Source organism: Tuber melanosporum (assembly GCF_000151645.1).
Source record: "Tuber melanosporum whole genome shotgun sequence assembly, scaffold_6, strain Mel28".
NCBI classification, from domain to species: Eukaryota; Fungi; Ascomycota; class Pezizomycetes; order Pezizales; family Tuberaceae; genus Tuber; species Tuber melanosporum.
In genome coordinates, this window is record NW_003299106.1 from 887736 (window position 1) to 901457 (window position 13722).

Below are 13722 nucleotides of genomic sequence, written 5' to 3' on the forward strand. Positions count from 1 at the left end.
TTGCATTAGTTAGCTAAACTTGTGCATTTTGTGTGGAAGCGTAGGGTGGTGTTGGTTTCTTTCTGCCGCCAAGCCCGTACTGTACAGTACTCGTGACGACCGACTTGAAAGTATCATACTGTATTATTATAGGGCATGGCTCCCCCGTCCTTTTCGCGATAAGGTAATACCTGCAACTCTTTTCTATGGAATAAGCCTTCATTTATAATTCGTCCATGGAATATCAAGCACCCACGTGACAGCCCAGACCGAACCTACATGGCCACCCAGCGTTTTCGGTGGATGAGCTTTTGTTAGTGTGGCTGGGATTAACACTCCAAGCAAAATCTAGTTCACGCAGTTCCCCACTACAAAAAGTGTGTAACATGGTCTCGACCTCCGGACTGCCCAAAGCCTATTTCCGGATACCCAAACCCCCTTGATGAATGGCCCATGGCATTGGTTGCCCGGTCGAAGGAAAATAAACCCATCCCGAACCCACCCAGATCCCATCCGAGGCTTGAGGACCCTGAATTAGGGGCGGGAAAACCAGCGCCAAAAAAGCCCGCTTGACCTTACCCAGCAGTCAAATATTCTATGCAGCCACCAAAAAAACCCACCCCCATAGATTCACTTTTATACACAATAGCGCCATCCTATACCGACCCACCCTAAGTAATAAGAAAACCGAAATACATCAATCAGATATATACGAGTGCTGTTCAACATCCCCCCTGTTGGAAGGTCAGGGTGTCGAAAGGGGAATAAGGAAAGTGATCACAGAAGCAAAAAGCACAAGAACGATACATTCCCCCACTTCACCCAGATTGGCGGGGGAGAAAGTGCTCCAGATTGGCGAAATCAGACAGACAGGGATGAGAAAGAAAAGAAAGCAATCGACTATGTGATAGTACACGACACCGTACTAAACAAAAAGATTCATGGGCTGAGAGAATGGCCCCCTTGCTAGAAGGGGGTTTTTCTGGTTACAATGAAGAAAATAGAACCCTTAAAAATAACACACCGAGAATTGAACAAAACTTAATGAACGGATGATCACAAAGAGTATAAAATATCGAAGGAATAACATAAAACCACGAATTGAGCAAGGAAACATGAAAACCCATCCAGCCTTAACAACCCCAACTGAAAAACAGAAACAAGAAAAACGCATTCCGCTCCTCACACAACAAAGAGGTTGACAAAAAAGGACTGAAAGGGTGAGAGGAAAAACAAAACCCGGGGAAAAAGAAAAAGTACTCCTGGATTGGCAATGCTATGGAGTTAACGTCTGTAAAGATAATTCCTCTCCCCCTTTTCGCTACTCATGACTTTCGCGGTGGGTTGTTGCCGAAATCGGGGGGTGGTGGCTTAACAATCGGCTCCTTCCGAGGCTTAACCTGAAATTCGGTCTGTAGCAGAATATGACTAACCAGACGGATTAGAATCGGGGTCTCGGCAGGTTATGCATGGACCGAAAACTTACTCGCTGGGGAAGTGCATGTTAGGAAACCCAGGCACTCGCGCCAGGTATTCTTTATCAACATTTCCCATTAATCCTGTAACATTGAGATTGCTTGTGGTGTACCAAATATAGTCGATAACACCCGTAAACCCAGGAGTGTAGTTGGTAAAATCGAGCTCTCCAATATTTGAATAACCGCTCTTTAGAGGAAATGGATGCGACATCCCGTCTCTAGTAAAGTTACCATAGGTTCTCCCAAGCAGGTCGTCGTGGTCGTTCGCAACTGAACCACGGGATAACAATTCGTACACCCCACTATCCGCGATTGAATTGAAGTCCCCACAAATAATCAACGGAATTTGAGAACCGCTTGAATAGTTGACAGCTGGTTCCAGAGGGCTCGTATCACCTGGAGACCGCGCCCTGTTCGGAAAGCTCTTCGCCCACTGATCCGCGTATTTAGTGATATCTTCCATTAGAATTCCTACTTGAACAAGCTTAACATCTCGGTATTGAGGGTCCCAGTAGATATGAACGTTGGCAACAATGAGCCGTGAGCCTGTGATTTTATTCTCCAGGAAAGTTATAACAGCAATATTGTCCTTTGGCATGACACGGTTGTAGATATCTGCAGTCTTTTTCATATCCTCGCGGTTCAAAGCAGCAGAGCTGAAATCAACAATCTGTTTTTCGAGCAGAGAGAACCTATAATTGGCCTATTAGAACCTTGTGCTCAATCTCGTGCTCTTGGTAAAAGTGGGGAATCGTCGATGTACTGACTTGGTAGACTTGAAAAACGTTGCACACCCATCTACAGACTTCTTTTCCGTTTCGTTCATGGTCTTTGCTCGGCTCTTTGGATAAAAAGCACCTTTATATTCTTCCCTAGCAAGCCCAGGCATAAAATACTCATTGAAATTTTCCATATCAACTTCCTGCAAGCAGATAATATCCGCCTTCGATTCAATCAACTGATCATGAATCAACTTCTTCCGGTAATCCCATGAAAGTGCCCAAGAAGGCGAATACCCGTACATATTTTGAGTCGCGTATTTGTCACAAAGAATGTTGTAGCACAAAACCTGGAATTTATCCGCTTCGGATTTGGCACCACTTCTGGAAGAATCATCGAGTATTATCCAGTCTCTCTCGACGGGGGAAAATGAAACTGGAAGGGGTTAGAAGACCCTGCCACAAAAATCTAAATCTGGGACTCACCTTGCATCGATTCTCTTAAACTCAGGATAACTCCTCTCGAACCGTCTTTGATCATGACCTCTTTCAAGTCGGACTGGAGGGGATTCCCCTCTACTCCGAGAACCTCTAGGTGGTACAGAGATCCAATTTCATTCGGGAGAGTAGTAAGCTGATTGTCGAACAGGTAAAGGTTTTTCAAATTCGTCAACATGCCCAACTCAGGTGGTACCTCAGTAAGTTGATTCCCCGAGGCATCGAGAAGCTGTAAGAGCTTCAGTCGACTTATAGCTGGAGGGAGCACGGTAAGCTTATTATGGTTTATGTATAGCTTGTCTAGAAAGGTGTACTGAAATAATGATTTAGATAAGGCCCGGAGCCCTTGACCACCTAGATCCAAAGACTTCCAATCCTGCCTCTCCAGTTCGCCTGTATCATGCTTCCGCACTTCCTTCTCTTCCACGGGGGGGCCATCCTTGCGGTGTTGAGCACTCAGAGGTTGAAATGCGCCTGGATTGATACCCCCAGTAACTTGAGCTTGGGATGAGTTTTTGTTTGATAGTGCAGCTTGCCGAGCGTGGTGATGAGGAGAGCTAGAGTTACGAGATGTAGCGATAAGGGTTTGCTGTTCCTGCCAATGTGGAGAGGTATTCTGCAATGTTGTTGTTACGCCATTAGAGTTGTGCTGGGGTGAAGCGTAGGAGGGATTCCCCAATCCGCCGGAAGAGTAAGAATGTGAATGGCCTCCAACTGTGTTGTTTCCGGCATTGTTTTGCACATGATTCATGGCTTGGTCAACTTGGTGCCCCTGAGGTTGCGCTAACTGTTGTAAGAACTTAACATTTTGCGGCTGTTGAGGCATGTACCCTCGGTGGACTTGGGAATTAAGCATTGTATGATGCTGTTGGCCCGAGTGGTAGAGGTAACTGCCAGGCGATTGTGGTGCTGGCGAACGAGAGGGGGATGGAGTTTGAGGCGGTGAGCCCCTTCGGAATCGATTATTGAGATTGTATGGGTTCTGTCCCGTTGGATACTGTCCATAGCCCTCTGCCATTCAGGTAAAAATTGACTGCCCGAAGCGGTCGGCGTATAGAAAGCGTGCGGGGCTATCGATGGTAATCGGGTTAATTGTTTCGCAAGGCTCAGGTCTGTTTTGGTAAAGCTGGTAATCGTATCCGTCGTTTTAACATTAGAGACGCAATACCTGCGCTCTTAAAGGTAGGCCTACCAGCGCCGCTAGAGTTTTTGGGAACTTTAGAACCGAGAAGACGAGCAAAAACTAGCGAACGATCGAAATTAACAGGGCTTCAAGAACAGATTCTAGTTTTGTTGCTCTTACATGTGTCTTCGAGGTGGGGTGAGAGGGGTGAACTCGACGATCTGTCACTAAAAGAGGGGAAGCCTTGTGAGCATTAAAACTTCGTGATTGCCAACCAAAACAAACAACAAAAAAAAACAGCCATTTATCACTAGATCTGAACGCACCTCCCTCGGGGTTGAGAATAACTTCGGGATTCGAGAAGGAAAGGATTGACGAGTGTGGGTCTCACGGGGGCAGAAGAGTGAAAGGGGGTGAGGTTTTGTGAAAAGTTCTGTGAAGCTGTAGAATATCGGCAAATGACAGGTCTATCGATGATAGGTTATTGGTGAGATATAGAAGGTGATTGTGAAGGACCCGAGTCTCTCTATTCTTGATGGATGGGGTTGATGGAGATGGAGAAGAGAGGGAGGCTAAATGCGTCAAGGTTGACAATGTTATTGTTGCTTGCCTAAGCAAGGAACAAGTTCGTTAGCGGTCGTTATTGTGGCATGCGTGGAGCCTGCAACCTCGTATCACTGGCACTGTCACATTATATCACTAGCACCGTCGAAATACTCGAGTACAATAGCCCCGGATCTTCCCAATTTAACATGGAATGTTCATTAGCTTACAGAAAACAGGCTTGTAGTCTCAGTGAGTGTTTAATTGTTTATCTGGCGGGTCCGCTCGCTAAATGCTCGACTCGACTGCACAAACAGAAACCAGAATATACGAACCCATTACCGTGTATGTATCATTACCTCGAATATGAGTAAGGATTTAACGAGAAAAATGTGAAATCCTGGGGAACAGCGCTCACTCCCCCCTCATGTGGATGTCATATGGAATACGGCACTAAAAGCAAATTTAAAAATTAAGGCCCCCTTACATTCTTAGGCACCTAATGGACTGTTCAAGCCTCCCTCATATGCTCAGAAAATGCATCCCTAGATCTATCGTACGAAATACTTTCCCCTCTAAACTCTTAGCCTGTTTATAAAAACGCGCATAAACACTATATCTAGTTAGCCAAAGGAAAACCCCTACACCTAGTGGAAAACGGCGCCCTAGAATACGGATAGGTATTTGGAATAGTTACTGTAAGACATGTACGGTGGGGGGGGAGAAAAAAATTCCAGATAACATTATGCTGGTGGAACGGTGTCCGAAGATGAATTTTCCAACGAGCGAAATTGTGAAGGAGGGTGATTGGAACAATGGTGTTGCAACAACGGATAGGCACATAAGTTCCGACTTTACCGGGCTGACGGGTCCCGCAAACATTCCACGGCTCGGTCTGCTCCCCATGTAATTCTCTCAGACTGGGCGCATCTGTTGATCCTATAGGAGGGACCTACAAAATCATGAATATAACGGGCGGGGGTTTCAATTGGGCCATGGCCCTGAACTGTATACTGTTAACGACTCTGTATTGACTTCTACTACAATATAAAAGAATCCACACAAATTCAAGGATAGAATGGGCTCTTTTAGGGAGGCCCCACGGCTGGGTGTTGACGCAATTTGAATCATATATCCCGTGACTGGATGTCTTGATCTTTCATCGCTGGAGAGCGAGAGGAAAATATTTTCATTTTCTAGATATAATACCTCGATCACGGCCTCTCTAACTAGTATCATACTGGTATTAAGGTTCGCAGGGAGGTAAAAAATCACCACACAGGGGATCACTATTGTATTCTGTGGCTGGTACTGTACCAGTTAAAAGAAGGTGGAGGTAGAAGTACTAGATTAGATGCACTCCGGTTTCTTGCTCATATCTCCCCAATATGGGTCACGTTATTAGTGTCTAACCGATAGGCTAATACCGTGCTCGATTTCTCGTCCTATTATGCCTTGAGAATATTCAACACCCTATCTAAACTTAAATCGAAGGCACCGAAATGAAACCTTCACCCATAACTTTGCTTCAAGGCTCTATACTTTCTGACCTGATATCTACAGCATCGTTAGCGAACCCTATCGACCCCAAAGTTATCATACCGGAATACTAACAGGGCTTCAATCTCTTTCTTGACATATTCGGCACGCTGGATTCCTTCCCTAATTTTTCCCGGGTCCGTCTCATCTGCTTGGCTCATGAACGCCCGGTGACAGCGGGGTCGAAAATAATTATAACCAAGCGGATATTCCCTTCCTAGATAGAGCTAATATATGTACTAGTCAGCACAAGTCCAGGGATCTTGTGTCAAAATTTCTTCAAGAGGGGATACAGACGAGGTCTCTATAAACCCTCTTGACTTCATAGCGGAGGGACATCGTGAGGCTGATTGTTTAATGTTGTATCAGACACGAAATGGCAGGGTTGCGGTTAAGGCGCTGAGTAATACGGGGCTATGGTGGCTGGTTTTACCTTGGCAGGGGGATCTGAATTGAGGAATATCCCCGGCTCGGGTGCCGCGGAATACATTATGAAACCGAAACTTGGGACGAAGTTTAACATGCCGTAAAATCTCAAATGATTGAACCGTGTGCTGTGTCGAGTTGTCTCCTCTGGTAAGATATGTTATTATTTTTTTATCATAAGTCTTTCAGAGAGTCACCTTTTCCGGAGAGGGAAATTTTGGAGGTGCAAGTTCGCCTATCTATACCGGGCTGTGGGGTTGGAAGGATCTTATCAGTGTATCGTATGCATAAAAAACCCTTGAAAACCCCCCAAGATCGTCTGGGGTACGGGTGCCGGGTCAAAGTGGTCGGAATTTACCCCCCATGGGTAATCTACGATTATCAACCCACAACCCGCCGGTACGATATGTCGATCAAACAAGTCCTTTCGAACCCGTTACCACTATCTCTGCGTCAATTAGTTTTGGGGCCAGCAGCTAACCGAAAATTTGCAACCACTCTCCGCTACTACTCGTATACCCAACCCCCCATCGCGACCTCAGAAAATCCCCGTTGGCTCTCAGACACAAAAGACCGCATCGGTAGACTCTTCTTCCATGGAGCCACCCCCGAGGAATCTCGCGAAGCCGGTGAAATCCTGAGTTTGCTCACAAAGAACTGGAGAGAGTATATCGCGGGATCAGAAGGCTTCTTAACGGGAGAAACGCGCCGGGGGTTGTTCCGACATAACGTAGTGTGGGGCGATATGGTATATGAAGCTTCATATCACCCATGATAACTTCTGGGATCAATTTGCTGACTCTGTTTCTAGGATTCAATGGTAATCCGGATTCCCCTAGGATGTTGTGTACTCATTCATGCTGATGGAGTTAGGGTAATACTGCTTGTATGCGCAGCGCGTTCCGGAACCAAGGACTAACCATGGGTAGGCCATGTAAATAACGTTACATATACCCGATGGGCAGAGTCTGCGAGAGTAAACTGGGCGTGGAACTTTGCTAAGCACGTCGATCCCGTAAACCGAGACTTATGGGCGGAACTCTGCTCCTCCAGAGGAGTGGGTTTGATTTTGAAGAGCATTCAGGTCGACTACAAGCTTGTAGGTCACCTTTCTAGTGTGGGCCGGTTAGGAACTCATGGTGGCATAGCCTATAGAGTGGCCAGACAAAGTGACAGTCTATCACAAACTATCTGAGGTCGGAGACAGCTCGTTTACTCTAGGAGTGATTAGTACGCCCCTACCTCTCATATGAAATTAGTGTATGGAGACTGACAATCGAGAAGTACTATCGGAGAAACACCAACGCCTTGCAGCGCGGTGTATGGAGGATATCGTTGTATACAATTACAAGCCGAAGGGTAAATCTCCTCCGGGCAGGGCTCCTTTACCAGAATTTGTCCGCATCCAGTTCGAGAGCACACTTCAACTACAGAAGGAGGCGAGGGACGACGCCTTAAGCGGTATTAGAGATATAGATGCTAGGGTGAACGGCTTGGAAATGAAAGTTTTGAGTAGGAAGGAGATGACTTAGACTTTCATCACCTTGTTTACGAATGTCTAGTTTAGAGATTAGACTATACGAGATGTTGCTTTGTTTCTAGATGCTGCTGTATAAATTTACCAAGTTGGGGAAGCAATACCGGTGCGTATTCGAACGATATGATTGCCATGCAACTTAAAAGAGTATGGATGGTCCCGAGCCGACGGGATTATTAGAGTTGATCGAAATGGCGGGGATGGAACGGGTAACCAATATTTTGGCATCGCTTCTCCCCACAAAGCACCCGAGAGGCTTTGATAATTCTAAGTGCGAAAATGCAAGTAAAAGGGTAGTAATAAATAAAAGTGGTTCTGGGGCACTGGTATTATAAGCTGTGCTCTAGATTACGATGGTCAAGGTGATCTCTGGATTGCATTAAAATAACCGAGTTTTGCTTTTTAGAACACATCAACTCTATGGTGAATGAGCAACGAGGGTGCATTAACTGCCCCCTTCCGTGGATACATAAATTTACAAGCTGCATTATAATATCATACGGTAGAAACAAGGGTTGTTCCCTACCCCGTGGTTGTTGAATGCTGGTTGAGGAAACCCCAAGGTTTCACATGACGCGGGAAGCTTAACTGAACACCCCGATCTTCCGTCGAACCCCATTCCATTCTACGGCGCGATCTTGACTCCACTCCCGCCACAACATACCAGGGGCCATCAAACCTCCACCCACTTTTATCCCTCTCACTCTTTCCCTCTCCTACGCTTATATTATTGGAAACATGGCTCGTCGGATCGTTCGAACGATCATCCAACTGATCCTTCTCTCGGTAACCTTCGTGACAGTTCTATTCTTTCTCGACACCCGCTACTCTCTCCTCCCCACACAAATCCACAATTTATTGCCGGAACACCACGCTGGACAGGTGATAACAGATATTACATACGAATCATGTCTTCGCGTCAGTCTGTTTAGCTGTCCAATAGAGGAAGGATGGGTTCGCATCGATAAAGACTTGTTTTTAAGCAGGGGGTGGTTGACACAGGGATACATACAATTCAAACGGATGAAGGAGGAGGAGTTGAATGGGGAGAAAGTTGTTGTTGATATCAGGATTAGGAGATCGGAGCCGGCGGCAAGCGAGGGCGGCGGCGATGCCAAGTGGGAGTCTCGACCGGGTGATATTTGGATAAAGAGGAGTCCCAAGGTTATTGATGATGCTGTTACGGGCATTGATGTTTTGTTTGGACCGGATGCTGCAGAGGTTAGGCCTGGGTGGGTGTTGCGAGAAGGAATTTTGGCGATTGGGGAGTCGCCCAGAATTACGGTTCGAAATGGTGCTCCCCCACCCGGCCCCAAGAAACCAGTATTGAAGTTTAGGAGTGATCACAAGTTCAAGATCATCCAGGTCTCGGGTATGGCTCCACAAATACGCAACAAAGCAGGCATTCTATACTGACTGGAATAGACCTGCATCTTTCTACTGGCGTCGGAGCTTGTCGGGACCCGGAACCAGTGGAAACCACTGATGGGTGTGAAGCAGATCCCCGGACCCTTGAGTTCGTGGGCAGAATTTTAGACGAAGAGAAACCGGACTTTGCTGTGCTCTCCGGTGATCAGGTCAATGGAGACACCGCACCGGATGCACAAACTGCAATTCTCAAATTCGCCGAGCTTTTTGTGAAACGAAAGATTCCGTATGCCACCATCTTGGGCAATCACGATGACGAAGGAAACCTCAGTAGGGAGGATATCATGAAACTTACCGCAAGCTTGCCATACTCTCTCAGCGAGGTTGGCCCCGCCCTTGGTGGGCGAGTGCTAGATAAGAAGGGTCGGGAAGGGAGCGAGGGCGGGGTAGGAAACTATCACATTGAAGTTTTAGCACATAAGTATACACCCTCCTTCGTCATCCTAGATCCAACCTAACAAACCTAGGGGTGACCATTCTGCTCTCACTATCTATTTCGTAGACACCCACTCCTACTCACCAGACGAAAAGAAGTACCGGGGTTACGATTGGGTCAAGCCTTCTCAAATTATTTGGTTCAGAAAACTTGCATCGACCCTGAAAGACAAGCACGACCACAACTCCTACAGCTTCGTCCACCTCGACATGGCCTTCATTCACATTCCCCTCCCGGAGTACCGACTAGTTAGCCGCCCCATAGTAGGTGGTTACAACAATGCACCACGCGAACCCCCAACCGCCCCATCCTATAACTCTGGCTTCAAAAATGCATTAGTAGATGCCGGGGTTAGTGTTGTCAGCGCAGGCCACGACCATGCCAATGAGTATTGTCTACTTGACGGCGGAAAAGAAAGTTTGTGGATGTGCTATGCTGGGGGGAGTGGATTCGGAGGTTATGGTGGCTGGAACAAGTATCAGAGACGAGTTCGTTTATTCGAGATTAATGCACCATTGGATAGAATTACTACCTGGAAGAGAGTCGAGAGAGGGCCTGACAGGGATGAGAGGATTGACGAACAAATTCTCGTGGATGGTGGGAAAGCGGCTCAACCAAAATAGAAACCTCGCCCACCATCTTCTCATTATACCTATCTAACTCCCAGGGGTTCATATGCCCTGTATGTGCATACACATATGTGTGTGCTGTTTTTCTGGCGCTTTTTCAATGTTTACTTGTCCTTTTCTTTATTCTCAGCTTGGTGTAGTCTTGGTAAATGGTTCATCAGGGGTTAATTTCTCTTTCTGTCTTCTAGTGTCTTTTTTTTATTTTTATTTTTTTACTTTTTACAAAATTTCTCCCAATATTCCTCGGTCATGGCGTCCTTTTTGTTGGTGATGTATGTACTGTTATATTAAAGATTGTAGTGCCTGCTATAGTGCTGACACTTCACGGTTGTGGATTGCTAGAGTGTTTGCCCAACGGGAACACAGTCTCTCAAAATACACTATATATATGATCATGCGAGAGACCGCCGCACCATCCCTTCTTAAATCCGTAGTCAAGATTCCCAGTCTATACTGTACGATCGTATATATTGCACTCTCCTGGGGACGCACGATCTGGTGGTCCGATCAGGGCTACCTGTCCAGCACACCAGTCAAATAGGGAGAACGGGAGAAATGACCGAGTAAAGCTTCATGGTAGACGTCAGGGGAAGAGAAGAAGGAAGGAAGGAAGGAAGGAAGAAAAATCTACGCCTAACAGCGTACTCCCCTAGGCCGAAAGGTGAGTGTTACGGTACTCATTGCACACCAAGAGCGGACCCCGCCAACAAAGCGGCGACCCTAGAAGTGGCTGGCGGAACGCAAGCAAGGTGAACTTAGACGCAAAATGCTCGTATTCGCAAAACTCTCTGTCAAGTAACCGTCGACCCTTGAGATCGATGTCTGAGGAGTGCCCTACTCGTACCGTGGTGTAAAAGTAGGCCACTAAGGGATCAGTCCGCTATGGGCACGGTATTATGGAGGCTCGAGGTTCTTGATATAAGGCTAGCCCTCTTTCAAACAATGAGGTCTGCGGCGTCCGTCTTCTCGACCCTTTGCTCATCGTATCCGGGGGGGTATTTCTCGGCTAGTAACATGGAAATCGATTTCGCGGTCGAAGAGTGCAGCTGCTGGTGCAAGAGATCCACTCCCCCGCTGCGAAAACCATTCAGGTCCGGTGTCGATACAGCGATAACGCTTCCAACACCCTCCCAAAATGGTGGGGGGGGCAGCCTGGAAGAGAGAAAACATGGCCCAGCGATTCTCATAGATTCGCACATATGTTGCTGTATTGATGTGATATGGGGATACTGGGAGCAGTCCTCGAGCTTTTCCGATGAGCGGTTGTGCTTGACATAATTTATCATACGAGTACTGGTAACATAGGAGGAGGGGGTTCAACGAACAAGCCAAACAAAATCAATATTTGTCAAGACACTTTTACTCGAGTATTGTTTGCTGAGCCCCTCGTGTTCGTTGACCCCCCCCCTACCGGTCCATCTCTTATGGTCCACCCGGGACATAGAAATCATGTGCCACCCCGTAAATGATTGAGACGTGGATGACTAAGAAGGCATTATACTGCAACCTCAGTATCATATCTCCCTGCGTAAGTAGGTCACGTAGACGGCTTGCAAATTTACCGCATCAAAAAAAGACTGCTTACTAACTAACCTCTGTCTCAGAAGCTGAGACAACATTTCATTGTCTTGTAGGTCCCGAGATGCAAGCCATTCCAAAAGGAAGGAAGAAATCCTGGGAATGCTTGTGTGATGTTGCACTTGGCGGTAGGGATGAGTTAAGCGAGTTGTGGCGGTGTTCGCACAGGGATTCCCCATGATATCATGCCGTGGATACATGCGCTACGCAAGTGCAGACCGAAAATATGTCCGTCACGTGAACCCTGACAAGGGAAAATTGGCGAACCTTCTTTTCTGCCGTCTGCACAGATATGGCACGTGACGGACAAATCTATTAACCTCACTTGTACCCCACTCTCGAGCTGGGTCACGGAAATCATCGTATCATACAAACCACAATAGGTTTTTGGCGGTTAACAGGGCTGCTGGTACCGGAATCGGTATCATACCAGTTAAGACGCGCCGAGCTCATCATCGCTCCCCAAGCTGTTTTGCCGTTCATACCTCCCTAAAGTGTCCGCACACGTTGGCCTTGGTAGTGTCTAGATCCTTTATAAACGGCGTACGTAAGCCCCGTCTGGAAAACCTTCTCGGGGCGTCCTGTCTCTCATCGGGGAGATACGAGGCCAGGCGGGGGTAGGGTGGATTTAGTGAGTTTTATGGTATCATACCGGCACTCGAGTAGTTTCGTATCTATCGTACAAGTAATCTCCCGGAAGCGGTCACTCGAGCAGAATGCGGTGAGGTTTTATGGGGGGGGCCTTCTCGTGCGAGCAGAAACCCGCGCGGGCTCAGATGCATGGATGAAGAGCCGCTCTGCGCCCCCAATATGCAGATCGAGCACTTTTTGTCGTGAACCGTGCCGTGCCCATACACGGGTCCGACGGTATCATATTATGTTAATGTGATTAGAAGTGGAGGGGTTAACCTCCTAAATGCCGTGTATTCTTGGCAAAAGAACCCTTTTCGATACAGTTGCCCGGGTAATAATGTTTCATCGAAAAAGTTAGACCCTGGACAGGAACCACCTTACCGTTTTTGACCCACCACAAAGCTGTGAAGAAAGGTTTGAGGGGTGGGTGGGGGAGGAAAGTAAATACAAGTGATAGGGGAGATGTTTTCGGCCAAGACAGGGATTATTTTGCCGGTTAACCTGAGTTAACTGTGCGACAACATTATCCCTGGTATTTGCACATTTCGGTTGTCACATTTTTTAAATTTTTTTACAGTGAGAAAAACCCTTTTTGTGTATTGGACTGCTCTTGCTCGATGGTGGTAAATTTATATTTCGAGCAGGTTGTCGCGCTAAGAGTCTCAAAGTAAATCCCTGTAATGATTGCCCTCACGCTAGTCGTCCAGAATTACCTCCTTCGGATTAGGGGGAGAACAGCTCTCTCCTCTGAGACAAATAAAAAGAAATTTACACCACGCCTTACTAGGAGAGGCAACTCCAACGACTAGCTTGGGGGCCAATTATTCCGCCTTTTTGCGGGTACGGTATTCGTGAAAACTCAGGAAAAAATATCGGCACGCTTTGAGTAATTCTCCCTCCCGCCTTTTCAATACCTTTGGGTTGTTTGAGGGATGGGAGGATTGGAGAAGTGCGTAAATATTTTGTCCCCTTTTTTGCGGCGTGAAACCTCGTGGATGGTATTTTTTAAAAGCCCCACCACGGTGATGACAGGAAAATTAGAGCTATCGGGCATCTCGCTGATTTCGCACAAAATTTCGCGAGAAATTATCCCGTTGGAGGCTGATAAGTCAACGCGTCCCGAATTTCTTAAGAATTTTGTCTGGGAGCCAGGTTTTGGTCCGCCACCGCTCTCTT

General features: G+C 46.9%; 5 protein-coding genes; 2 read left to right on the forward strand and 3 right to left on the reverse strand.

Annotated features, from left to right (window-relative positions):
• Positions 1 to 801: 801 nt before the first annotated feature.
• GSTUM_00009675001 (uncharacterized protein) lies at positions 802 to 4332 on the reverse strand. XM_002840845.2 has 6 exons: positions 4124 to 4332; positions 3978 to 4024; positions 2663 to 3917; positions 2225 to 2612; positions 1466 to 2149; positions 802 to 1407 (listed from the first exon to the last, which is right to left on the reverse strand). Exons 3-6 carry the CDS (start codon positions 3528 to 3530, stop codon positions 1305 to 1307), a joined length of 2043 nt encoding a protein of 680 aa, XP_002840891.1. The 5' UTR covers positions 3531 to 3917; positions 3978 to 4024; positions 4124 to 4332; the 3' UTR covers positions 802 to 1304.
• Positions 4333 to 5908: 1576 nt separating this feature from the next.
• On the reverse strand, positions 5909 to 6218 carry GSTUM_00009676001 (uncharacterized protein; the record flags this gene model as incomplete). Its single annotated transcript, XM_002840846.1, has 2 exons — positions 5909 to 6106; positions 6192 to 6218. The coding sequence occupies 2 exons, from the start codon at positions 6216 to 6218 to the stop codon at positions 5909 to 5911; spliced, it is 225 nt and encodes a 74-aa protein (XP_002840892.1).
• A 244-nt stretch (positions 6219 to 6462) lies between these two features.
• On the forward strand, positions 6463 to 7837 carry GSTUM_00009677001 (uncharacterized protein; the record flags this gene model as incomplete). Its single annotated transcript, XM_002840847.1, has 6 exons — positions 6463 to 6971; positions 7040 to 7053; positions 7175 to 7204; positions 7235 to 7404; positions 7454 to 7535; positions 7590 to 7837. 6 exons carry the CDS (start codon positions 6463 to 6465, stop codon positions 7835 to 7837), a joined length of 1053 nt encoding a protein of 350 aa, XP_002840893.1.
• Positions 7838 to 8580: 743 nt separating this feature from the next.
• On the forward strand, positions 8581 to 10329 carry GSTUM_00009678001 (uncharacterized protein; the record flags this gene model as incomplete). Its single annotated transcript, XM_002840848.1, has 3 exons — positions 8581 to 9214; positions 9268 to 9691; positions 9738 to 10329. 3 exons carry the CDS (start codon positions 8581 to 8583, stop codon positions 10327 to 10329), a joined length of 1650 nt encoding a protein of 549 aa, XP_002840894.1.
• A 198-nt stretch (positions 10330 to 10527) lies between these two features.
• On the reverse strand, positions 10528 to 10731 carry GSTUM_00009679001 (uncharacterized protein; the record flags this gene model as incomplete). XM_002840849.2 has 1 exon in its annotated part: positions 10528 to 10731. The coding sequence occupies one exon, from the start codon at positions 10729 to 10731 to the stop codon at positions 10642 to 10644; it is 90 nt and encodes a 29-aa protein (XP_002840895.1). The 3' UTR covers positions 10528 to 10641.
• Positions 10732 to 13722: the final 2991 nt, after the last annotated feature.